Raw genomic sequence first — 27543 nt, 5'->3', positions numbered from 1 at the left:
TCAGCCTCAGAGTCCCTGATATTACAGATGTGCACTGCTATTCCTGGCTTGTTATATTTTTTAAGTCATGAAGCATTCTTTCTTCAAACTGACTGTCCCCATTCCTGTAAAGACCTGAAGAGAACTCCTCAAGAACTCCTGAAAAGATAGTTGGGTTACACCGGGCCTTCTTTGGTAGTAAGGTCAATGAAAACTTAACTCCAAAAGGAAGCCATTTTTCCCCTTTTCCAATTCTTTTCACTCTCTTAATTTTTCATTAAGGGCTAAAGTGTTCGGTTCTTTAAAACTCTTTTTAAAATTGACAGACAAGAAGATACTTCTTCAGATCTTATTCAGTATAATTCTGTGTATAATCAAGAGATGTTTTTTTCTTCTTGAGGAATTTTTAAACAATCCTGATATCTCCTAGTTGGTCATTTACTAAAAGCAAGTACATAATCTGTGCAAGTCTTTAACAAGTGGAAATAAAATTAGCTCCAGGGTGCATATTTACTTCTGATTGATTTTCGGAGTCGATATTATAAAGTTTATAAAAACAAGTGTAATGGTTGGATGAACTTGATAATTTTGAAAATAGGGTGGTCTTTTAGGTAAAATGTTACTTTATATTATAGTTAAGTTTATAAGGTTATGTTTATCAAGGTCTTATTTGGTATAATAGGTCACTGAATTTTTAAATAATTTTAAGAGCGTGGCTCTCAGAATTTAATTTGCATAATGATAACTCCAAGAGCTTGTTAAAAAGAAATTTGTATTTATCTAAGTATAACAGTACTTCTGATCTGAAGACTTTTTGCGGGGTGGGTACCTAGGATTGAATCCAGGGACTCTCAATCCCTGAGCCACATCTCCCGTCCATTTATTTATTTATTGATAGAATCTTGCTAAATTGCTTTGGGTCTCAATAAATAAGTTACTGAGGCTGAGGCTGGCTTTGAACTTGTGATCCTCAGCCTCCCGAGCTGATGGGATTACAGGAATGTACCACTGCACCCAGTTGAGGACTACACTTTTTTGAGAATAATTATATTAGTCCTTTTATAATGATTAGATATGTGAACTGAAGAACAAAAGATGAAGCAGATGATTCTAAGCACATGTGCAAAGACACACATATAAGTGTATGTTTCAAGGGGATTTTTGAAGGATTTCAAGTTTATCTTAAGATATATTAGATTTTTGCCTTTATTGATAAGGTAACCCTAAGTTTGGATAGCATATGTGAAGGATACTCCTTTATTTAGGTCTTCTCACTTTTGTTCCCTTAGTCTACTTAGACAGTAGAAATTTGCATAGCCTATTATTTAATAAACACCCTTTTCAGACATTTTCTGTGCTTATGTAATGGGACACCCATCTCATTTTTCTTTCTCTTGATTTTTGTTCATGGCACTATCTCACATGTATGTTTATATGTGACATATTTTGTTTTTCTCCCTGATTGGGCAAAAACTTGTTCACCACTGTATCCCCAGTGTTTTGATTCTTTTTTTAAAAAATATTTTTAATTGTGTATGGACACAATACCCTGATTTTATTTATTTATTTTTATGTGGTGCTGAGGATTGAACCCAGTGCCTCACACTTGTGAGATAAGTGCTCTATCACTGAGCTAAACCCCGGCCCCACCAGTGTTTAATTCTTGATGCACACTACGGTGTGCAGTTAGTATTGATTGAATGGAGAAAAGCAGTGTGTGAACTGCATTGTATTCAGTACAGTCTAAAATGGTCACTGCAAAGTTTGTTGTTCTGATTCACTTTAGGATATTTTCATTATTGTCCGACTAGTGTTCCACATGTATGTTTTCTAGACAGTTGAAGTTTGAGTCTTTTTTTTTTTTTTTTTAAAGTATGCTTGATTATATTAACCTGTTGTAGAGGAGCTTTTCCCCCTAAATGTCATCATAATTTCCTAAAATGTGTCTAATTTCCTAATGTCTTTAACTGTAGTGTTGGTTCTCAAACTTTAACATAACATCAGAATCACTTGGGCGGACTAGGTAAGAAGAGAGTACATTAGGAGTACATTACCTGAGATTAATGCTACTGTAGCTGAGGGAACCACACATAGAGAACCACTAGGATTAGAATATGTTAAGCTTACTTTAACTTTGTCCTGATGACTTGTGTCATTTGAGGTATGTTTGATTATTTAAGTACTTTTTATTATTTACTGAATGAACTTTTTTTTTTTTTTTTTTTGGAAAAAAATCCTTTTGCTGTCATTTACTGTGCCACTAGTAACTCTGTCCCACTGAAATTTTCCTGTGCTAAACTGCTCTGGGCTGAGACTAGATAAGTTGGTTAAATTTTAGCTTAGAAAAGAGAAAGTCTTGTAAGCACAGTTCATGTGTACTTCAGAGAATAAGCTTTTTCGTATCTGTTTTGATTATTCAGATTTGGTTTTTGATTGTTCTCTAACATATCTCCTGCTGACACACAAGTGACTTTTGGTTAAATATGGTGTCATTTTTATGATGTTCTCTGCTTGCTTTAGATAAGGATCATGAGGATCCTTGATATTTTTATATTTTTACATTTCTATATTTTTATACTTTAGAAGTCCACAAATGACTTTTTCCACCCTAAGTTATTTCTGTAGTGCTTTAGCTAACCTATAACCTCATATCATATGTGTCTTATTTTTTTGAAAGGCTATCTTAAACTGAATTTTACCTTGTAAGTACTTCCAGGTATTTGAAATAGTGGAGGGTGGGATAAAGAACTAGTACTATATTATATTATTAAAAATGTGAACTCTAGATGTAGTAGGTTTAATATGATCTTTTTTTCCAAAGTAGCTAATATTATGCATCGTGGCATAGAAAAAGGAAACAGTGCAAATGTGTTTTTTAGTAGTGAATATTCTGAAACTATGGGTTTGAAAGCTGATCTTGTAGATCTGTTGAAAATCTGTTCATAGAACACATGGGAAAATACATACTTTTAGTTTGTTACTTGCACGTTTTCAAACAATGAGGAAATTGCTGTTCAAGTGTGTGCCTGTATCAGACATGTGTTCCATATTTTCTGTTGACAGGATTTTTAAAGCCTCTTTGTCCTTGGGTTGCTTTCAAAGTCGATTCATATATTCTGCCTTTTTTTCTTTTTTATCTGCTAACCACTTCCACCCCCACCCCCACCCAGTTAATACTGCTTAATGAAGGAAATTGTTGCTTGCAATTGGTTACCTTAGCAGAGTTTTTTCTGTTGGCTTTTTTTCCTGGTTAGTAATAAAATTACCAATATGTTATACGTTGTAAGTTGAAAAGTACTGTCACATAATTTTCACTATAATTTCAGTAGTTAGTAGGGGAGGGGGTGTTGTTCTTACTTAAGCTAGAGTAAATCAAAGAACAGGGAGAAACTCAAATTTCGTAATGGGTCATAGTAATCCCAAGGCCCATGCTTTTAGTCTGTCTTAGATATACTGAAGTAGTTGTGTTTGTGCCTGGGGTAAGTTACTTATTGTCTCTTTTCATCCTTAAAGTGATGGGAGTGTTAGTTTCAACTTCATATAATTATTGTAAGATTAAATTGAAGGAAATAAATTGATTACAGCATTGCCTGACTCATAACTGAAGTCACTGTAAATGTTAATAAGTCTTGTAGTTATAATACCACTTTATATTTCTTCCTTTAAAAGTCAATACAGTAAAATTTCACTTTCAAAAGATATTAGAGGAGCTGGGGTTGTGGCTCAGCGGTAGAGCGCTTGCCTCGCACATGTGAGACCCTGGGTTCGATTCTCAGCACCACATACAAAAATAAAGTGAAATAAAGGTGTTGTGTCCAACTGCGACTAAAAAATAAATATTTTTTAAAAAAGATATTAGAATATTTCTTGGATTAATGTATGTTGGATTAGTTGTCTTTTGTTCTTAAACCTTCATTTCTATTAGTCTAATTGTTTTGTTTTTTTAAAAGAATGTGTAAATAGTTGTTACTGAAGTTATGGTTTATATGGTTTCTTTTAATACATTGAGATAGAAAAGGATGCCTTTTCTTGGATTAAAACATTTAGTACGTACTTTATTGCTAAATCTAAAATAGATCTTGCTTATTTGATAGCTTATGGGGTATTTTAAAGGATTAGAATAATTAGGCATTTGGGACAAATATTAGCTCATGTATGCTATAGAACAAAGGAAAAAGTAAGAATTTTATATAAAGAAAACTTAAAATATTGTGTCATCGTAACTTTAGTAACTGAATTTTAGTAAACTCTGTTGGAAATAGTTATGTCTTGCTTGGCATGAGTTTCTTTTCTGTAAGTGATTATATATTTAAAAAGATTAATTTCTAAAATTGTCTTGTGTTTTCTCCCAACAGGGCATTCTTAGCAGGGTTACAGAATCTGTTAAGAATATTGTGCCAGGGTGGCTACAAAGATATTTCAACAAGAATGAAGATGCATGTAGCTGCTCAACAGACACAAGTGAGGTTCCACACTGGCCAGAAAATAGAGATGATGATCATGTGATGTATGGCCATGAGGAGAGCTCTAATAATAATGATGGGAGAATCACCCCTGAGCCAGCTGTCAGTAATACAGAAGGTAAGTAGCGTATGGATATATTTTTTTATGAATGATAGATTTTCATGCCCTAATTTTAAATACATTTATGTTTACCTGGTTGTGGTTCATCAATGTCATTGAGTAGAACATAAAACATCTGGAGGAGGATGGTGATTAGGTTTAAATTGAATGTCTTTGTTATTTACCAACCTTCTGTTCATTAAGGAAGTCTGACACATTAGTTAAGAGTACAAACTCTGATGTCAGACTTTGGGTTCGAATTTTCATTTCAGCAGTATTAGCTATGTAGTGTTTGGCAGGAGACCGTTTCCTCCTCTCTGTCTTCCTAAGTTGTTTCAGAAAGAGTAATTGTGAGCTGAGCATGGTGGTGCACTCTTGTACTCTAAGCTATTGGGAGGCAGAGGTGGGAAGACCATTTCAGCCCACAAATTTGAGACTGACCTTGTCTTTAATTTTTTTTTAAAGTAATTGTGAAGCCCTTAGAATAAACCCTAGCACTAAAGGGACACTGCACAAATGTTAACCATTAGAATGAAACTGTTAGTGCCTCTCAGAACACGTGAATTAGGGTATAACTAGCTGTATCCTGTTCTCTAGAGCAAACTCAATTGGGTTATTCCATTAATCACTGTTCAGTGACCCTGCATTTTAAATCTTTGATTAGGATCTACTTTCCAGCATTTTGTTAGGGTTTACAAGTATTGTAAATTTAGTGTAACCCATGTCTAGGCTGTATTTGGAGATATTATTATTGTCATTTCACTTAATATGTATTTTATAACTGTATTGATATATAGCTCATCTCATTATAGCTTCATTGAGATACATGCCATAAAACTCACCTATTTAAAATGTAGTTTAGTGGTTTTAAATATATTCACTGGGGTTTGCAGCTGTCACTCCCATTGATTTTAGAACCTTTGCTGTCACTCTTCATTCCCTTCTTCCTCAACTCCTGACAACCACTGATCTGCTTTCGATCCCTGTAGATCCCTATCCTAGGCATTTCATGTGAATGGAATCATAAAATATGTATTCTTTGTCTCCAATTTTCCACTGACCACAGTGTTTTCAGCATGTATCAGAATGTCATTTGTTTTTATTGTTGTTGGACAATATTCCATTGTATGGATAAATTTACCCCTTATTTATTAGTTAATGGACATTTGAGTTGTTTTCACTTTTTGGATGTTATGAATATTGCTGTGAATATTTGCATGCAAATTTTTATGTAGAGTAAAATTGCTGGTGCATATAATCACTCTATATTAAACATTATGACAAACTACTAAAGGGTTTTCTAAAGTGGCTGTATCATCTTACCTTCCTGCAGTATATGAAAGTTTTATTTTCTTTATATATCATTACCAAAACTTATTTTGATTATAGTTACCTTAGTAGGTATAATGATATTTCGTTGTGCTTTGGGTATGGTGTTGTGTCGCCGTTGCCCTCCCCCTGCCAAAAAAAAAAAAAAAAAAAAAATCTGGGATTGAATCCATGCCTCATGCATGTTAGGCAAGCACTCTACCACTAAGTCACAACCTCAGTCTCCAATTTAGTTTTAATATCTGTAGTTTTCAAGGTTTCTTTTAAATGTCTATGACAACAACCATCTGGAGGCTTTTTATTTGGTAGATGTCTAAGATGACTGCTTCCAATCCCCCACCCTGCCAATCACATGGGATCCAGCTTGACTTTTCTTTCTTTCTGTTAGATTTTCTAGTATGTACTGATGTAGTCACAGTAACAGAATCTGTTCTCTCAATCCTAATAGAATACTTATAGGGTTTAATTAAACCTATATAGGGATTTATGTGTGGGATTCATGGATAGTTTCTAATTCTACACCTGTAAAATTATTTTTTGTGTTTGTATTTACATGGAAACAATGGAATTAACTTCATTGGTTGCTAAGGTTAATTCAAACTAAGATTGTATTCATTACTTTATTAAATTTATAAGATAGCTTTTCTCGTATGTATTATACATGCCTTTGTAATTTCTAAACTCAAGTTATTATGGAAAATTTATAGAAGTACAGAGGATAGTACAATGAGCCCCTATTTCCCCATCACTCAGCTTCAACAACAGTTTATGGCTGGTTTTGTTTTCTCGGTTCTCACACATTTTAGCCCACCTCTCCACTTCACTCCCCTGAGGATTCATTTTTTATTATTATTATTATTTTTATTTATGGTGCTAGGGCTTGAACTCAGAGCCTCATGTTAAGCAAGCACGCTACCACTGAGCTACATTTCCTGCTGTTTAGAAGCAAATTGTGGGCAGCTTTTTGATATGTTTCAGAAACTTATATCACATTTTCCTTTCTCAGACCTGACTCATAATCCCCAACTAGACAGTTCTTATAATCTGCCTTGACCTTTCTCAAATTATTTATTTAATGCCAGCAGTCAGATAGTGTGAGACTTCCAGTATAAATTGTAACCCTCCCATAAGATGAACATAGCTATTATTAGATATAACAACAAAAAAATCAGTTTATATCAACTTTGCAAAACATTACACTTGAAGTTATTTTCAAAATTTAGAGATATATCTACTGTTGAAGTAGTGTCAAATTGCAGAAGGCTAAAAATAACATGAAAGTTCTTAATGTTTCCTAAAAATTAATTTTTACAAAAGTAACTTGTATTAATAGTAATAGTGGGGCTGGAGAGTATTTTTATTCTTCAAGTAGCACAATGCAGTAAAACAGTTTGCAGCCCATTTCAAATGTATTGTCTGCAGCTTTCTTTTCCTGTGTTGATTCTTGTAATGATGATGAGCCTTGGATGTTGCTTCTGCTAGATTAGAAGAATAGAATGATGAGAAAAACCCCAAATCCATGTACCTGTTAAATTTTCATTGATGTAGCCATGATTCGGGACACTGAGCGTCCCACAGTGTTATACCTCGTATATGAGCCAGCAATGAATTAAAGTTTTGGACTGTTATGCCTCATAGTTGTACTCTTAGAAAACTGGGTGTTTATGGCTGATGTGAATCTTAGGTGACATGGCCTTATTTAATCTTCCTGTCCCAGACTACATTCTTCGTATGGTTAGGTGTGAAAGATAGGAAGCTCTGTAAGTAGCAAGAACTGGCTTGTGCTTCTTGGCCATTTGTATGTATCATTTTTGGAGAAAGAATGCCTATTCAGTTTCTTTGCATTTTTTTTTTTTTTTGGTTTGGTAATTTGACTTTTGAGTTGTAGGAATTATTCATATCTTCTGGATATTAACCTCTTTATAGGCTTTCCAGATATTTTGTGTTCTGTCTTTTCACTCTGTTTTTTGCACAAAAGTTTAATTAATAAATTTGGGGGGATTGAACCCAAAGGCACTTTACTGTTGAGCCACATCCCCAGTCCTTTTTACTTATTATTTTGAGACAGTCTCACTATGTTGCTGAGAGACTCAACCTCCCGAGTTGCTGGGATTAAAGCGTGTGATATCACACCTTGCTTTAAATTTTAATGTAATGCCTTTGTTTTTGCTTTTGTTGCCTAAGCTTCAGGTATGGTTTGTAAGAAATCATTGTCAGATCCTAATAACTTAATGTTTTTCCTTTGATTTCTTCTGGAATTTTAGAGTTTTGAGGTATTGGGCTTAAGTCTAAGCCTCCAATATGGTTAGACTTAACCTTCTGTTTCCCCTGTGACTTTTCAGAATAGTTGTAGAATGGATCTAACACTAGAACATAGTTCTTATTCCTACAGGGAAATGTTTTGGTACCTCATCTGAATGCCAGGGAAGTGTTTATGGGATTTCTAGATTTCTAAGTTCTGGCAGCCCTTGAGAATCCTTGGCACAGTTTTTTTTTTTTTTTTTTTGCTTAGTGCTCTTGGTGTCTCTGTTTTCAGCTTCATTGCAGCTGCTATTTGGTGGTGTTGCTTTGTGTATGTACAATCCATTCTCCCACTGAACATTTCCATGTGAACTTCTGGGGGCTCCTGTGAGTGTAGTGCCCTTGGTTCTGATTCTATATGCTGTTTTGCATGGACTTCATCAGGACTCTGTTCCAGATTTGACAGTATTCCTCAGGCTTATCTTTTCTTAAACTCTTTTTTGTGGTCTAAACACAGTTGCCTTGTACTTTCACCAGTTTGATACATATTTACGTTAGAAGAACTAGTTTGGTCTTAGTTATTCCATTCTAATAGGTTAATCTCTTTTGGGAACTTGACAAATGATTTTAAAGTTCTTGGAAGTATACAAGAAGGTGAACGGAGGTATTCTGAAAAAGAATAAAGTGAAGATGGGTGAAGTGGAGTAAATTTAACAGGCATTCAGTGTGTTCTAAAGCAAAGTATTTAAAACATTATGGCACTGGTACAGAAATATACAGGTGTAACATTAGAGGAAGGAGGAGTAAAGCCTTTTAATTGACAATCAATGAGGAAAGAATGGCTTATTTAAGATTTTATCTTAGGATACTAAAAACAGGCTTATCCCTTTGGAAAGAATGAAGCTTACTTCTTCACTCCTGCATTGTAACTGATTCCAGATGGAGTCAAGATTAAATAAGCAACAATACCCGAGGAAATGAGTAAAAGTTGTAAATGAGTTGAACTAACTGGGGGAAAAATGGTTGTGGTATTTCAGTTGTCATATCACATGGTCTTATGGGCAAAAATTATACTTTATACATCTTATTAGTCTTTTATTATTAATCTTAATAGTAAGGGAGACTATGGCAATAAGCATTTAACAGAAGAAATATAAGTGGGTAACGAATATAGGGAAGGATGCTCAAAAGCTCTCTCACTTGAATAAGTACAAATAAAATAATGATTCCATTTGACAGAAATTAGAAAAGGTTAATATCCAGCTTTGGAGTTTATCAGAAAATGTATATTGTCATTTACTATTTGTGTGAGTACAACTTATGAAATCCTTTGAAATCACAGTTTAATATTTGTTATAAAAAATAAATAGGAGTATACAGTTGGGTCCAGTTTGACAGAGCAGTTGATTCTCAGGATACCTAGGACTGCTTGAGCTAATTTTGGCAGTCAGCTTCAGACTTAACTGAGGCTGTGATAGGCTCAGAGAGATTTGTTTAATATCAGTTCTCACAAATGTAATATGTATTGAAATTATAGAACCATGAATTTATGCAAAAGAATACTCTTAAAATATGCAGATATAAGTGCATTTGTGTTTAATTATTTTCTTATTGGGAAAATAATTGAATAATTATAGGCAGTTTGAGGGTATAGTAGAATACAGAGTGGTTTTTAAATGGAATGCTCAATGTACAAAAAATTATTGGTAAAAGAAAAAAGGTTAAAGAACAAGATGATAACATGATTATGTTGGGACAATGTATCTTTGTGTATACATAGAAAATATTAGAGATACTCAGAGTTAATAGTTACTATATCTGGAGGGAGAGATTTAATGCTTATTTTATGACTTTATGAGCAGATGTTATAATAACACCTGTTCAAGGAGAATCTGGGACACGTTCTTTAAGTTGTACGTGATCACTAAACTATTTTGACACTAGTTTTGGTAACTTCAAATTCAGTTAATTGGTTCAGGAGTATCTTAAATTTATCTTATCATGGGAATCCTCAGTGATTTGTAGTTGAAACTATTAATATAGTGTTTCTTAAAGAAACACTGATAGTGTATTGATTTTTCTAAGTTGAATATTTATACTATTCTCTCTCTCTTTTTTTTTTTTTTTAAAGAACCTTCGACAACAAGTACTGCTTCTACTTATCCAGATGTATTGACAAGGCCTTCTCTTCACCGGAGTCATCTGAACTTCTCCATGTTGGAATCTCCAACATTGCACTGTCAGCCATCTACATCCTCGGCATTCCCAATTGGCAGTTCTGGATTTTCCCTTGTAAAAGAAATAAAAGATTCTACCTCTCAGCATGATGATGACAACATCTCAACTACCAGTGGTTTTTCTTCAAGAGCCTCTGATAAAGGTATTTTTTTCATTTGACAGTAAGTTTGGTAGTAAAATTAAATTTCATGGAATGTTTTTTCCCCCACATTTTTTTATTGGTGCATTATAGTTGTTCATAATGTGGGATTTGTCATTACATGTTTATATATGCACACAGTAGAACAATATAATTTGACCAACATCATTCGAGAACACTTCTGCCTCCTTCCTCTCCACCACTTATGTTAGTCCCTTTCCCCTGCTGATCTTTGATTTTTTAGGATATCCACCCTCACCTTTGATTTCCTTTTACCTCTCTGGCCTTCCGCACATGAGAGAAGACAACAATCCTTGACCTTGTGTGTTTGACTTATCTTACCTAACATGACGATCTCTAGTTCCATCCATTTTCCTGCAAATGACATGATTTCTTCGTTTTCCCTATGGCTGAATAAAATTCTTTCATGTATTATACCACATTTTCTTGATCCTTTCAACTGATGATGGACACCTAGTCTAGTTCCATAGTTTTGCTGTTATAAACATGGGTATGCATGTATCACTATATATTATCTGACTTTAATTATTCAGGGTTAATACTGAGAAGTGATAAAGCTGAGTCATGTGCTGGTTCCATTTCTAGTCTTTTGAGGAGCTTACAATCTGATTTTCATAGTGGTCGTACTAATTTACAGTCCCACCAGGACTGTAAAAGTGTTCTTTTTTCTTCATCTTCTCCAGCATTTATTATTATATTCTTGGTGACTGCCATTCTGACTGGTGTGAGATGAAATCTCAGTTTTGGTTTGCATTTCTTAATTGCTAATGATGTTGAACATTTTTTTCATGTATTTGTTGGCCATTTCTATTTCTTCTTTTGAGATGTGTGTGTTTAATTCATTTGCCCATATATTAGTTGGGCTAGCTGATGTTTTGATGTAAAGTTTTCTGAGCTCTTCATGTATTCAAGACACTAACACTCTGTAAAAGAGTAGCTGGCTAGAAAAGATTTTATCCTGTTCTGTGGGTTATCTTTTCACATTCCTAATTATTTCCTTTGTTGTGCAGAAACTTTTAAATTTGATGGTGTTCCACTTATTAACTCTTGGCATTATTTCCTGACCTTTAGGGATCCTATTGAGAAAGTCGTTACCTGTGCTTAAATAAGCTAGAGTATTGACCCTATATTTTATTCTAAGAGTTGCATATTTTCTAGTTTAATTTCGAGGTCTTGGATCCATTTTGAGTTGGCTTTTGTGCAGGTTGTGAGATAAGGTTCTACTTCCATTCTTCTGTATATGGATAACCAATTTTCCCAGCACCATTTGTTAAAAAGGCTGTCTTTAGTGTATGTTTTTGGCACCTTTGTCAAGGATTAGATGACTGTATCTGTGTGGGTTTGACTAAGTGTCTTCTATTCTATACTATTGGTCTATGTTTTAGACCAATTATTGGCTATTTAACTTAGTTTTAATTTTTATTTTTCTATGTGAAAATCTAGAGTCTTATAATTGGCGCTATTACTTTTGTTTCAGATATAGCTGTTTCAAAGAACACTTCATTGCCACCTCTATGGTCCCCAGAGGCTGAACGTTCTCATTCACTCTCTCAACATACTGCCACCAGCTCAAAAAAACCAGCATTTAACTTATCTGCCTTTGGAACACTTTCCTCTGTGAGTACTAACTGGATTGGATTTAATCACATTCATTTTGAGTATTTTTTGCTTAAAGTTTGTCATTGTGTTTCTATGCAGTCACTTGGGAATTCTTCAAATCTTAAAACAAGTCAGCTTGGAGATTCTCCTTTTTATCCTGGAAAAACAACATATGGTGGGGCAGCAGCTGCTGCAAGACAGTCTAAGCTACGAAATACACCTTATCAGGTTGGTTTAATTGGAGATGGATGATGGTTCTTCTTTTCTTTTTGATTTTAATTAGCCATTCACTATTGACACTCAAAAATTAAAAAAAAATAAACTTTTAGTTATTCTTTGGTAAAAATTACAGAACTGTGGAGATGACTGCACCTCCACCATCACCCTTTTTAGGATATGTGAATATTATTTCAGGTCTAAGTGAACATTTTGTGTATTATATTTGTGTGTGTCTCTTAGGAAGTTTGATTAATTTATTTTGTAAGTGAGGAATAAATTACATAATAAAAATTTGCTCTTATTTGTGTATTTGAATTAATAATAAAACACATGCAGTTGTGTAGCCATTTCAGCAGATTTTTGAACAAACATTCTCATCACCTCAGAACATTACCTTGTGCATCTCTGTTGTCAGTCTGTCCTTTCACTACCATCCTCTTGACAACCACTAATGTTTTTCTTTCCCTGTAGTTTGCCATTTTCCAGAATGTCATATAAATTTTAGTCAGGTGTAGCCTTTTGTATCTGACTTAATCCAGTTAGCATAATGTGTTTGAGATCAGTCTGTTTTTGCATGTCAATAGTTCCTTTTTATTGCTGAGTAGTATAATTATAGTTTTTCACCAGTAAAAGGACACTGGATTATTTCTTGTTTTTTGCCTGTTTTGGATAAAGCTGCTATGAACATTTTGTATGAATGTTAATTTTCATCTCTTGGCTAAATACCTGGGAGTTGGATTACTGGCTCACAAGGTAAGTATATAATAAATTGCCAGATTGTTTCAGAGTGACTGGTACCAGTTTGCATTCTCACTAGTAGTGTAAGAATTCTAGTTGCTCTGCATCCTTCCTAGCACTTGGTGCTACCTTTTTGTTTTAGCCATGCAAATAGGCATGCAGTGGTAATTTCAACATGTGGTTTTAATTTGTACTTCCCTAGTGGCTATTGATTATTAGTACTGCAAGAAATCAGACATGTGCTCAAAAGTTACTCAGCAAGGCAAACTACCCCAAAAAATCTGGCAAGCAAGCACACTGGGTGGGAAGTCTGCCCAGGTTTTTATCCTTTTGCTCTGATAGAAGGAGTTTAGGATTACAATATGTGTGATTGACTAATTTAAAATTGGGGAGGGCAAAGGGAAGGACTCTAGTTAGGATTGGATCACCTAGTACACTGTAGGCATTATGATTGGAAGACAGAGGACAAAGAGAAATAGTTGGGGGAATCAAAATGACTACATTTTAACCACATGGTTTAGTAAATTAAAAATAGCTCCACCTAACTACTCACTAGGAAACTCAGATTTTAGATTATAGCAGACACTTTTTTGTTACATATTAGGAAATTCAGACTAATAGGTTTAACTTTGACAAAAAAGACAACATTAATCTTACATGATGTTGAACATCTTTTCATATGCTTATTTGTAATCAGTGTCTTTGCAGCGTCTTTAAATCTTTTGACCATTTTTAAATTGGGCTATCTTATTAAAGAATTTTGAGCGTTCATTTTTTTCAAATCCTTTATCAAATGTGTGTTGCAGATATTACATTCTGTGACGTGTTTTCACAGTGTCTTGAAGAGAAATTTTTACTTTTGATTACATCTAAGTATATTGTTCTGTTTTTTCTTTTATGATTTTGCTATTATATCTAAGACATTTTTGTTTAACCCAGTGCCACAGATTTTCTTGTTTGTCCCCAGAAGCTTCATAGTTTTAGGTTTTAATTTAGACCTGTGATTCATTTTGAGTTAATTTTTTTTATCTTGTATTAGGTATGGGTCAACACTTGTTTTACGTATGGATGAACCATTGTTCTAGTACCATATGTTGAAAAGTCTATCTATTCTCCATTGAATTACTTTTGCACATTTGTTGAAAAGTAGTTTACTATACATTGGCTCTGTTTCTGGACTTTCTATTATTTTTCCATTGATCTGCATTTGTCCTTGCAGTATTACCTTGTCTTGATAGCTCTTTTATAGTAATTCTTAAAATCAGGTAATGTGAGCTCTCTAACTGTTCTTTTCTTTTACAAGCTTGTTTTGGCTTTCCTGGGTTCTTTGCTTTTCCATAAAATTTTAGATTTAGCTTGTTGGTTCCTACAAAGGCTGTTGGAATTTTGATTGGGATTGCATTGAGTCTAAAGATCAATTTGCGAAGAATGGACATCTTAACAAAATTGAGTCTTCCAGTCCATGAATACAGTATATCTCTTTATTAAGGTGTTTTTAAGATTTCTTTCATGAGTGTTTTGTAGTATTCACAATGGAGACCTTGAACACATTTTGTTAGAATTTTTTGTTTATTTTGATTAGTTACACATGACAGTAGATTGCATTTTGACACATTTATACCTAAGTATTTCATTTTATTTGGCATAGTATGAGCAAAAGTCTGAATAGTGTTATTTATTCAATAAGTTGAATTCTTAGTTGAAGTCTTTCCAGCAAAGAAACATTCAGGCTCAACTAGCTTCCCTGATGAATTCTAACAAGTATTTAAAAAAGAAAAAATACCAATTATATTATAAACTCTTCATGTATTAGAAAAGAACATTATCCAACTCTTTTGGGGGTACTGGGGATTTAACCCAGGGGCTTTTACCACTGAGCTGCATGCATCCCCAGCCCTATTTTTTAAATTTCTTTTTGAGATAGGGTCTCACTAAGTTACTGATTATGGACTTAAACTTCTGACCCTCCTGCCTCAGCCTCCTAAGTTGCTGGGATTATAGGTGTGTACCACCATGCCTGTCTCCCCAACGCAGTTTGGGGGGGGGGTAGGGGTGCTGGGGATCGAACCCAGGGCCTTGTACATGCAAGGCAAGCACTCTACCAACTGAGCTATATCCACCCCCTGCCAAACACATTTTTAATAAGCTAACAGTACTTTGATCCAAAATGAGACAAAGACATTATAAAAAAAAAAAACATGGACAGCATTTCTCATTAATTATGGATACATGCTTTTCCAACAAAAATTTTTGTAAATTGAATTCAACGTTTATAAAAAGAAAACTGTATCATGATCAGGTAGGATTTGTCCTGGGAAAGCAACATTTGAAAATTTTGTAACCTACCACATAAGCAGATTAAAGAATAAAAACCTTATGAACATTTGATATTATAAAACAATTCACAAAATCCATCATCCACTCAGATAAAAATTTTCAGCAAACCAAACCTAGGAAAAGATAAAAGATTCATCCTGATAAAGCATATTTACAGATGTACCATTCCTTAATGTGAAAGACTGAATACTGTTCTTCTGAAATGGGGGAAAGAGCAGGGAAGACTCTTTATCAAAACTGCTACGCTTCAACCTCATATTACAGATCCTACCCAGTATAGAACAAGGTATACAGATGGAAAAGGGAGAAGTAAAATAATTTCTGGTCAGGAATGTAGGTATTTATTTATATCTATTACCAAAGGACTTCAAAAAATGCTATCAGAACTAATAGTTTGGCAGAGTCACAAGATACAAGGTCAAAAAAATACAGAGCAATTTGTATTTATGTGTGTATATATTAGTTGTCAATAATTAGAAGTGAGTAACTTTTTGAGAAATACCAATTTAAGGGAAATTGCATCCTGTTCTTTGTTCTGCTATTTTCTTGAGGACTACAAATTCTGGTTTGTGTGGGTTATAGTATTTTTATTTTATATTACAGATTTTGACCTTTTTAGAGATGGAAGAGAATGTAAACATTAAGATTTTTGGAGCAAATCTTATTGAAATGAGAATCCATGGCAAATAGGAATCAACAAATGCTTGAAATTACGATATTTAAAGATTTTAATTTTGTCATTAAGGGTAGTCATTTCTTATCCTGATTAGAAGATTCTTTCTTGTCTAATTAACAGTAGTAATTATGAGACTTTTTTTCTGCGCTACTGGAAATTGAACCCAGGGGTGCTTTATCACTGAGCTACATCCGCAGCCTTTTTTTTTTGGAGGGTGGGAGGTACAGGGCACTGCACCAGGGCACTCATCCTTTGAGCCACATCCCCAGATCTATTTTGTATTTTATTTAGAGACAGGGTCTCAATGAGTTGTTTTGCGCCTCGCTTTCTGCTAAGGCTGGCTTTGAAGTTTTGATCCTTCTGCCTCAGCCTCCCAACCTGTCGGGATTATAGGCATGCTCCATCTGCACCTGGCCATCCTCAGCTCTTTTAATTTTTATTTTGAGACAAGGGATTGCTAAATTGTTCAGGCTGGCCTTGAATTTGTGGTCCTTCTGCCTAAGTCTTTCAAGTTTCTGGGAGAACAGATGCATAATACCATGCTAAGCTATGAGCCTTATTTCTGAGTGTTTTTATGGGGGACATTTTGTTATAAGAGAAAGCATTAACTGGATGTCAGAGTTACATAGGAAGCTTTTTCTTAAGTTGTTAAAAACTAAAATTTATAGTTAATATAGTTCAACGCATAGAATAGTCTGGAGTGTGTTCCTGTTTCCTTCTCCTTTATTCCCAGTATTGAGTTCTGTTCTTTTTAATGCTGAGTGCTGATATACCCTTAGAATCTTCCTCAATCAAGCATCCAAATATTTACAGTTGACATTAGATATTTTTGTTTTTGTCATGCTGGGGATAAAATCTAGGACCTTAAGCTTGTTAAGCAAGTGTTCTTCGCTGAGCTACACCCTTAGCCTTATAATTGACATTTGGAATGCAGTCTATTAGCTATTTCATTCCTAGAGTTATGGAGCTAGAAGACATTATCAACATTCCAGTTCAGTTCTGTTTTATTGATTGGTGAACTGAGCCCCTGAGAGCCAGTAGACTTCAGTGATATCCTGGTGAATAGTTTAATGTTTTCTCGTGATTGCTGAAGCCTCTAGTCTCTCAACAGCAATCCATAGGGGGCACCAAATTTGTAATAATACTAATGTATTATTATTATTACTAATGCAGCTACTTTGAAAATAAATGAATATATTTGATATATAAGAAAAAATTTTTAAAGTAGTAATTATGGTTCAAATTTTTAGATGATGAAAATTTTTAAAAACTAGGTTATATTTTGGTTGTGAGATATCTTTTCCTTATGTTACTCATTGCCAAATTACTTGGTTTTGTGGTATCACATGTTTATTAGAATCTTGTAGTGCATTCTTGAGAGACGGGTGTATTTTTATTGGAATATATATATTTTGCTTTTGTATTAAAGGGTAATTGCCTAGTCTTTAAGTTTTTTTCCTAATCCCAATTTTAAGAAAGTAAGTCACTTTATTAAGAAATAGCATGAGTATTTAAAAATGTTCCTTTTGTCATATTGACTTTTGAGAAACAAGTTATTAGTATTAAAATGTTAGATTTTCATTGCAGTAGAATCTATAGTATTTTGTTTATCTGTCTTGGAATTTGCTCGAATTAAATGTTAATTAATATTCAGAATAACAGCTATCTTAATTCACTTCTCATTAATTTAATATTATTTGATTTAAATATCAAGAGTACACAGGTCAAGGTATTGCTAGAACTTTTTTTACCAATTATACCTTTTCACCATGTGTAATATAACTACAGATCATTCTTCAGAGTGGTGTGTACTATTTTATCACTTCTAATTATAAAAATACTGTCTCAGGCAGGGAATTGGATTTTCAGTAAAGGCATGAAGAAGAAAAACAATTAAACTCTTATTTTATGACACCTCTCAGAGATAAGTTGTTGTTAATAAAATGTCTAATGTAAAACACGATAAATATTGTAGATATTTTCATTACATAAAATATGTGACTTAGATTTTGTTGCTTCAAATAATATAGAGTTTACTTCACAGGCACCAGTCAGAAGACAGATGAAAGCTAAGCAGCTTAATGCACAATCTTACGGTGTGACTAGTTCAACAGCTCGGCGAATATTGCAGTCTTTAGAGAAGATGTCAAGTCCTCTAGCGGTAAATTTTTAAAATCACTCTTAAACAAAATTTGAGTTTAGTGAAAAATCTTAATTTTATTATTTCATAAAAAATAAATTTTTTAAATAAATTGTTGTTATAACATTAACAGGATGCGAAAAGAATTCCATCAGTTGTTTCTTCTCCTCTAAACTCTGTAAGTTGACTTTTAAAGCTGTTGTATTCTCAAGAGACATATATTTTTACAATTTTCTGTATATTCTAATACTGTTTTATTTTTTCAGCCTCTTGATAGGAGCGGGATAGATATCACAGATTTTCAGGCCAAAAGAGAAAAGGTATGGTAATTATTTTATGTGTCATCAATTTTGTAGCATTTAAAGTTTAACCAGATACACAAATTAGATTTAGTTGATAGTTGTCATGGCACGTGTTTGAAAAATGACATTTTTTGTACTTGGACATTGTTCCTTCTTTTGCTCAGTGGTAGAGCATTTGCCTAGCACATGTGAGGCACTGAGTTTGAGCCTCACCACCACATTAAATTAATTAATTAATTAATTAAAGGTATTGTTCATCTACAACTAAAAAAAAAAAGATGCTGCATAGCAGATGCTTATTCAGTATTTTTTGGTGATCTGCCATTTCCATCTTTAGATTCTTTATGGTCTTTATGACTTGGTTCTTTTGATAAATGAAAACGGGAATGAACAAAATTTGTTTAGTAATTAGAAGGTCAGAAAATTAAAACCTTCATTGAACATTGAACCTTTGGAGATTTTCCTGATTATCTAACATTATGACAAATCTAATGTGTATAAATAGAATTTCAGTTTGGTACACATTTCGTCAGCCAGCCAACATACTATTTCAGGATACCAGAACTATAAAAAAATGTAATGTAGATGTCTTGATACCCTTCCATTATGTTTTATATGGTTCAAGTTAGCTCTTTAGGTTACTGTGTGAAAAATAAAATGCTTAATAATTTGAGGCTTTGGGTTAGTTATGTTTATGACTGGTTAAATATCCTTCCAGAAATGCAGATTCTCAAATTCATACTGTTGAAAGCATTTATCACTAAATTTCCCAAAAGTGATTATTAAAATTATCCTAATTGTCTGAATTCACTCTGGGAACTATATGAGAGGTTGATAAATTATAATTATGAAATTGAGTATAAAGAAAGCTAAAATTGAATTTTTCATGGAAAAGTATTGCTTCTCAATTTTTGAATTACCTAGATGTTTGAACTTGGGCAAGAGGAAATCTATTATTAGCTGTCATCATGGTATTAATTTAAATTGTTAACTCTTCTTAGACTCTCTTGTAAGATTGTTTAAAAACAAGTGGAGTTTTAAGGTTATCCCATAATAATATTGTCAGTAAAAGTCTTATTACTATGTCGTATTATTAATGATTGCGTATTGTTTAAATAAAAGGAAACAAAATGCTGGGGTACAGCAAGTTCTTGTTTCACAGATACGCCAGAACACTCAGCAAAATAAACTGTCTTATTGAGTTATGTGGTCACACTAATGAAAAGGATTTAGGGAAGAGCTAGCAACTGTACAGAAACTTTGCCCAGAAAACGCAGGTTGTTCACAGCTGCTGCTGAGTGCAAGGGCTCTATTCATGGTATTGCAGTCTCCATCCAGGGTCCAAATTCTGGGCTTTATGGTGACCTTACACCATCAAGATTTTTACTGTGTTTTAGAGAAGCAAAGGACTATTAATGAAAAACACTTGTGTACTTAGACAATAAAACCAGTTCATTTCAGAATCTGCAAGTTTTTACATTGTAAGGTTTTGACTTAGTTTGTTTTTTAATTAACATTGGAGGAACCAACTTAGGACTTTGTTCATGTTTTTAGGAATTAGAAGTATTTTTATGACTAGCTAAAAAATATTCACATACGTTATTTTTTTGAGGTGCTAGGGTTCAAACCCAGGGCCTTGCACATGCTTGGAATAAGACTTTAGTACAAAGTATGTCCCCAGCATTCATACAGTATCTTATTTGCAAGATGAAGAAAATGTAGACAATAATTTTGGGGAAAATGTGAGAAAAAAACTGAGCAGTTTTAAATTAAATAAATTCCATTTTATGTGTGAGCAAATGTGCATGTATGTGAAAAAAATCACTGAGTCTGGAATGAAATATAGTTAATCTTCCTATGAAATTGTTTTGAATTTGTGTGTATGTTATACATATATATATAGATAAAGTACCACTTAGGTTCAGTTTTAATAGTTTTTCCTAGTAGTATATATTTGCATCTGCTGAGTTTCTTTAGAAGTATTCATGGTCTCTAGGTAACTTTAGATATTGTCGTGTATTTTTAGATATGAGTCATTGATACGTATGAAATTATTTGTCTTTATTTCTGTTTACTTTTAAGGTGGATGCTCAATATCCCCCTGTTCAGAGACTTATGACCCCAAAGCCAGTTTCCATTGCAGCAAATCGAACTGTTTATTTTAAACCATCTCTGACCCCATCTGGTGAATTAAGAAAGGTTAATCAAAGAATTGATAAAAAGGACAATGTGAGTATTTATTTATTTTCACCAGTCTTTGAATATTGGTTATGATGAATAATAATGAGTAATGTTAAAAGGAGGTATTCTCTCATTATAATCTATCATCTATATAATGAGTAAAGTTGGTGTATTAATGATGATTATGTATATTCCTTTAAATAGTTTTCACCTTGATCAAATCCTAAATTAGCATTTACGGGTAAATATTAGTATTATACTTACTATCTAGATTAATTTTGCTAGATTTGATCCCCCCCCTCCCCTGATCGTAAGTTCAAAGCCAGCCTCATAAACTTAGTGAGACCATGTCTCAAAAAAAAAAAAAAAAAGTGTGAGGATGTGGCTCAGTGGTTGAGCACACCTGGGATCAATTCCCAATACAAAAACCCCACAAATATTGTGATTTATAGGAAGAAAAATGGTATAGCTGGGTGCTGTGGCTCACATCTATAATCCCAGTGGCTCTGGAGGCTGAGACAGGACGATCTAGAGTTCAGAGCAAGCCTCAGCAAAAGTGAGGTGCTAAGCAACTCTGTGAGAACCCTGTCTCTAAATAAAATACAAAATAGGGCTGGGGATGTGATTTAGTGGCCGAGGGCCCCTGAATTCAATCCCTGATACCCCCCCCCCCAAAAAAAAAAAAAAAAGAAAAGAAAAATTGGATCTAATGGCATCTATTTTTTTTTTCTTTTCTAGACTGGATATGAAAAAAATATGACACCAAGACAAAATAGAGAACAAGAAAGGTAATGTCATTTCATATCCACTAAATTTCTTTATATTTAATTTGTAAGGTCCATATTTGATTTCAGATACCTATTTGAATATTAAGAAATTTAAATGTAGAAAATTTATGCCATAAAAACAAAACAAAAACCTGTCAGTTTTAAAAATTATATTAAGCTTTGCATTTATTTTTCTTCCTTGTTAGCAGTTCTGGATTTTAGGTATTTAGTTAACAGGTTATGGACCTGAATAATATATCAATTGTTTTGATTTTCTTTTTATTTGCTAGTGGCTTTTCATATCCAAATTTCAGTATTCCTGCAGCCAATGGTTTATCTTCTGGAGTAGGTGGTGGAGGTGGCAAGATGAGACGAGAGAGAACACGCTTTGTTGCTTCTAAACCTTCAGAGGAGGAGGTAGGGTTATATATTTAAATATTCCTGAGGTTTTTAAAATGCTTTGATGTGGTAGTTTTAAGGGGAGACCTGTAAGGGTGGGGGAGGACCCAGAGCAAGAATTATCTGCCATTGAAACATTTTCTTCAAAGTATGTGTGTAGCTGGGCATGGTGGTGTAAGCCTGTAATCCCAGCAGCTTGAGAGGCTGAGGCAGGAAGATCACAAGTTCAAAGCCAGCCTCAGGAAAAGTGAGGCAGTAAGCAACTCAGTGAGAACCTGTCTCTAAATTAAATACAAAATAGGGCTGGTATGTGACTCAGTGGCCGAGTGCACCTGAATTCAATCCCCACTACACCCCCTTGTCCCCCCAAAAAGTTTGTGTGTGCTAACTTTAGTATTTTTAGTGAGTATTATAAAGCCACAATAAAAACAAATATTATAAAAAACATTATCATCCTTCAAATACGGGAATTGCCATCAAGATTACTTGATCTTGGGGTGTTACTATATAGTTTTGTCTGTTTTTAAAACCATATATATGGTTAATGCTGTATATATTCTTGTCCTTTTCTCCATTTTTTTCCTTTTGTAGTTGTTATTGACATTGTGAAAATTAACTAGTTTGTTTCATTTCACTGCTATATATTTATTCAGTGTAAGCTTTACTGCAGTGATTTCATTCTACTATTAAGATGTATTTGGGTTGATTCCCAGTACATGTTAATAATATTCATGCACTTTTCCCTCTTTTTTTTTTTTTTAACATTTTTCTTGTTTGCCAATGGGGCTTTATTTATTTATTTATTTGTCTGTCTGTTTATTTATTTATATGTGATGCTGAGGATCAAGCCCAGTGCCTTACACATGCCAGGCAAGCGCTCCACCACCGAGCCACAGCCCGAGCCCACTTTTTCCTCTTTATGTACAATATTTTCTCTAGTATATTTCTGTAGAAATGGAACTGTTAGATTATAGAGGATGATGACATACAAGTTCATATGTATTATATGTTGCCATATTGCTCTTCTAGGTAGTTTTGCAGTTTAACACTTTGCACATTACAGTGGGTAGATAGACTTTTCTGTATCCTTACCAGATCTTGATTTTGTTGACTTTTGAATTTTTGCCAGCATGATGGTTGTGAAATGATATATCATTCGAGTTTTATTTTCCATCTTGTTTACTGGCAGGAAGACATCTTTTTTGGCCATTTGGGTTTTTCTCTTACCAGTTTTTTTCTATGGGGTTATTTCTTCAATTAGGAACAATTCTTTATATATACTGACCTTGAATGTTTGCAAAAAATCAGTGACTAATAGAAGATTGGTTTGATTAATCTTTCTGCCTATAGTTGGCTATATATTTTTTTACTAGTTTAAATTGAATACAGGTCTCATTTCAGACTTTTTATAAATGATTTCAGCCAAGTTACATCATTTAAAATTTTTTTGTTGTTGTAAAGAAGGGGTTTATAAAGCTTACTAGATCATTTAACCTTTGGTACATAATGCTTTCATTTGCCATTTATTTCAAAAATCTCATTTGTATCCTCTTTGACCACAAATGTTTTAGTGGGATATATTCTTAAATTTAACATGTAAGTGACTGTGAATTCAAGTTTTGATTGAAGTTGTTGAATGTCTTAGGGTTAATATTCGTAATGTCAGTTGGTATTTTGATTAGCAGTCTTGTTTGGGGAAATCGGTTTCTTTTTCACTTTTTCTCTTTCCTTTTCCGAGTTAACATTTCAGTACTTTTGCATCTGGCTTATCAGAATCATGATTTCTTTGCCTGTTGGACTTCCTGTATGTACCTTTGCCATGATGTTTGGGTTTATGCTAAGGGCCTTGGTTCAGTTACTGGTCTGGACGCTCTCTTTCCCTTAGGTTCTGCGTGTCACTCTGCTGCTGGAGAGTTGTGAAGGAAGGGAATATATTAGTGTATTTCACTATCTCAAAAGAAAACTTCAGTCTTTAATGCCATTGATCATACAGTATGTACAATTTTAGCAAACCTATTTTATTTTGTTATTAAAGCTTTTATGCAGAACTATTAATTATGTTTAAGAAATAGGTTGTCTGGACAGAAAATGTAGCTTAGTGATAGAGCCTTGCCTAGCATGCTTGAGACTTGGGGTTTTTTCTTAGTACACACTGAGAAATAAGTTGTCTTACTTTATACAAAAAAGAAATTTCGTGATTATCTGAATAATGTAAGATAAACTTGTTTTTCTAGACATACTTTTATATTTTTCATTAATATTGTGATATTATTTATCCCTGTATGAGGAAAATATTGGGTTGGTTTTATGTTTACCAGATGACATATTGTGTAGATATTCTTCATTTCCCTTCACTATCAATTTTTAAAGATATTAAGCTGAAGCTCGATGATATCTGCAGCTTGATTTTAACTGTCTTAAAGATAGCGTTTAATGTTAACTTTGCGGTATTGCGGTAGGGGTTTTTTTGTTTGTTTTATTTATTTACTTTTGTTCTTATTGTCTGGTATAACAATTGTGAAGAGTTACATGGAAACCCCTATCTCATATCTTTGTCACCACCTCCCTGCTCCTGGGCCCCCCCTCCATTCTGGCCAACTGCCAACTGTCAATTTTGCATCCCAGGATGCCTCACCCAACCCTTGTTCATCCCTGGCTCTTTTCCACATTGGAGTTGTTATCTCCACATTTCTGAGGAAAGAGGTACTAATTGGGAAGACTGCCCCACGTTTCAGCTCACTGCTTTTTATCTGGATAAAATAGGTTTAGCTACACATTTTTATAATTATTTTGAATGCATTGCTTTTTAAAATTATTGTTCATATGTTAGTGATGTTCAGACCAGTAGGGTCTGGTTTTAGTTATAGTTAGAATTTTTGGCGAATTATTAAAGATTTTTTTTCTTTTGGTAGGTATTTTAGTGACCTTTAGGGAAAGGCCAAGTGGGAGAAAATTAAAATGGAACATAAACAGATAATGCTGATTTCAGATCAATTACTACTTAGCAGGATTTTGTATTTTTTGAAACATTCAGGTTAATACAAATCTATATCTAAAGTAACTTAAGTTTGCAATATTGAGATAGAGTGTTTTAACTTTTATCTTAGATTCTAAAATTTGTAAGAATTATAAAGTCACTACACTTAACTTGCATTTTGCCTTTATGTCTCTATTTTTGGTACTAGGACTTGAACCCAGGGGTTCTTTATCACTTGAGCTACATCTCCAGCCCCTATTAATTTTTAATTTTGAGACAGGGTCTGGCTAAGTTGTTGAGGCTGGCCTCGAACTTGTGACCCTCCTGCCTTAGCCTCCCAAATCCCTGGTATTACAGGTGTTTTCTATCATGCTGACTGTGTCTCCTTAGTTGCTTATTTCTAAAATGGGAATAAGAATCAACATATTGCTGGGTACTGTGGTCAGAGCCTGTAGTCCTAGAGTGGCTCAGCCTGCTAAGCCAGAAGAATCGCAAGTTCAAGGCCAGCCTTGTCAATTTAGCAAAGACTTGGTCTTAAAACAAACAAAACAAAACAAAACACACACACACACACACACAGGGGTAGGGATGTGGCTCAGTGGTTAAGTGCCCCTGGATTCAATCCCCTGTACACCTTGTTGACATCTAGTGAACTCTACACCCTCAAATTATGGTATATTCTTCAAACAGAACATATACTGTACTATATTAAACAAATTTCAATGCAAGTTTAATTAGAAATTCACAATCCTCCACCCAGATATTTGGAAATTAAACACACTGCTAAATAATGCATGCGTTAAATAAAAAAATCAAATGAGAAATTGGGGGATGGGGGACAAAAACAAAACCCAATATATTGAATCTACGTCTGTAGTACATCTGTCACTTGATAGTAAGCCAAGTATTTCCCTGATCCAATTTCTTCTTGTATCACATCTACCTTATATAAAATAACTCAAGTACATGTATAACTCAAGTACATGTAAAGATGTTTAAAAGGTATTAAGTCATGAAACATTTGATGGTTGGCCTGTTCAGATTGATTAGTGTGTTCAGCTTGTGTCTGTAACCATCCAGTTAGCAGAATTCTTGACATTTTTTTCTCCTATTAAGACCCACTTATCTCCAAGTCCTTATTGGGGGCATTAGAAATCAAATTACAGAATAATATAAACAACCAGTGTGGCTGTTTGTGGCTTAATGAATTGGCACAAAATAGTAGGTCATACAGTATGTTAACGTCTAAAGGCAAGAAAATAAGCTTGAGGTTGGAGAGTAGAAAGTTTCCTTTAAAACTAGCCTGATGTGTCTTTTGTTTGCTCCCCACTTCCCCAAATTGACTATCAGGTTCCAAACATAAAATATCAAAGTAATTATTCCGCAAATACACATGTAGCACTTAGATTTTAATGTATTGTATTTGTCCTATCAAATAGCCATCTGTTGGGCTGGGGTTGTAGCTCAGTGGTAGAACACTTGCCTAGCATGTTGATGCACTGGCTTTGAACCTCAGCACCACATATAAATAAAATAAAAGGTACATTGACTACTAGAAAAAAAGATGGGCATCTATCTCCCCCCTTTTGGGGGGGTGTTTTTCAAATAAGTTGAAGATATCAGTATACGTCACCTCCAAATACATCAAGGTTATATCATGTACTAGAATTAAATATTTGTTGTTTTTTTTAACTTAGCAAAAATATGCTTATAGTGAAATGTAAAATTCTTAGGTATAATGTTTAATGAATTCAACAAATGCTTAAACTAAACCTCTATTGAGGTAGTGAACATAGCCACTATCCCAAAAAGTGTACTTACATTCCTTCTCCAGTCTATTTCTGTCACCTTCTACCCTAAAGCACTTAGATTTTAATGTTTTATATTTGTGCTATGCTCAAATATAAAATTACTGTGCTCATTTTTTCCAAATTTTGGTTTTGCTTTTCCTGGAATTTCATATAAATACAATTATTCATAAATATTCTTTTGTTCTGGCTATAGTGACTAAAGCTTCTGTGAACATTCTTGTACAAATCTTTTTGAAATCATATTTATTTCTCTAACAGTAAATACCTAAAAGTTGTAGGTTGTATTCTGAGTGTTTTAACTTTTTGAGAAACTGCCAAATTGTTCCCCAGAGTGGTTGTGGCATGTTATACTCCTACCCAGAAACTTCTCAGCATTTTAGTTACTCCTGATATTTACCAGCAGTTGTCATCTTTTTAAATTTTAGTCATCCTAGCTTGTGTATGGTGGTATTGTGTTGAACTTTAAATGATCATTTCTCTGATGACTAATAACATTGCATTTTTTTAATGTGCTTGTTGGCTTTGTATGTGGGTTGTCTGCTCAGATCTTTGTCTTTTTCAAAATTGGGTTGTCTTATCTTTAGTTGTAAAAGGTCCCAAGGACTTTTGTCATATACATTTCTTTTTTACCAGTCTAAGCTTTTCATTTTCTCAACAGTGTCTTTTGCCAAATTTTATAAAGTCTGATATTTTTCCCCTGTTGTTTTTGCAGTTCTTTATATGCTAAGAAACCATTGTCTTTCTCCAGGCTGCAAAGATATTGTTTTCTTCTAGAAGATCTGTGTTTGTGCTTCCTGGTTTTGGGTTTTTGTTTTTGTCCTATTCCCCCCCCACCAAATTTCTTATTATTATTTTTTTTTTTTAATTTAACTCATGGCATTATTTAG

General features: G+C 33.8%; 1 protein-coding gene and 1 non-coding gene across 6 annotated transcripts in view; one reads left to right on the top strand and one right to left on the bottom strand.

Moving 5' to 3' along the window:
- The window catches only part of Nup153 (nucleoporin 153), a 62086-nt gene that overhangs the window by 8198 nt on the left and 26345 nt on the right, over positions 1-27543 (top strand). For 4 of the 5 annotated variants that reach the window (XM_027948123.3, XM_071613714.1, XM_027948121.3 and 1 more), the window contains exons 2-11: positions 4335-4560; positions 10244-10492; positions 11988-12127; positions 12209-12337; positions 18124-18240; positions 18353-18397; positions 18486-18539; positions 20604-20750; positions 21441-21490; positions 21760-21886. In XM_027948123.3, the coding sequence (XP_027803924.3) occupies positions 4335-4560; positions 10244-10492; positions 11988-12127; positions 12209-12337; positions 18124-18240; positions 18353-18397; positions 18486-18539; positions 20604-20750; positions 21441-21490; positions 21760-21886 (1284 nt within the window). The remainder of the gene's footprint in view (positions 1-4334; positions 4561-10243; positions 10493-11987; positions 12128-12208; positions 12338-18123; positions 18241-18352; positions 18398-18485; positions 18540-20603; positions 20751-21440; positions 21491-21759; positions 21887-27543) is intronic. The other variant, XM_027948122.3, reaches the window with a different exon arrangement.
- Positions 15114-15190, bottom strand: Trnaa-ugc (transfer RNA alanine (anticodon UGC)). Its single transcript has one exon. It is a non-coding gene; the product is annotated as a tRNA-Ala (tRNA).

This window comes from Marmota flaviventris, chromosome 6, assembly GCF_047511675.1.
Source record: "Marmota flaviventris isolate mMarFla1 chromosome 6, mMarFla1.hap1, whole genome shotgun sequence".
Taxonomy (NCBI): Eukaryota; Metazoa; Chordata; class Mammalia; order Rodentia; family Sciuridae; genus Marmota; species Marmota flaviventris.
This window is presented reverse-complemented; position numbering and strand designations above follow the sequence as displayed.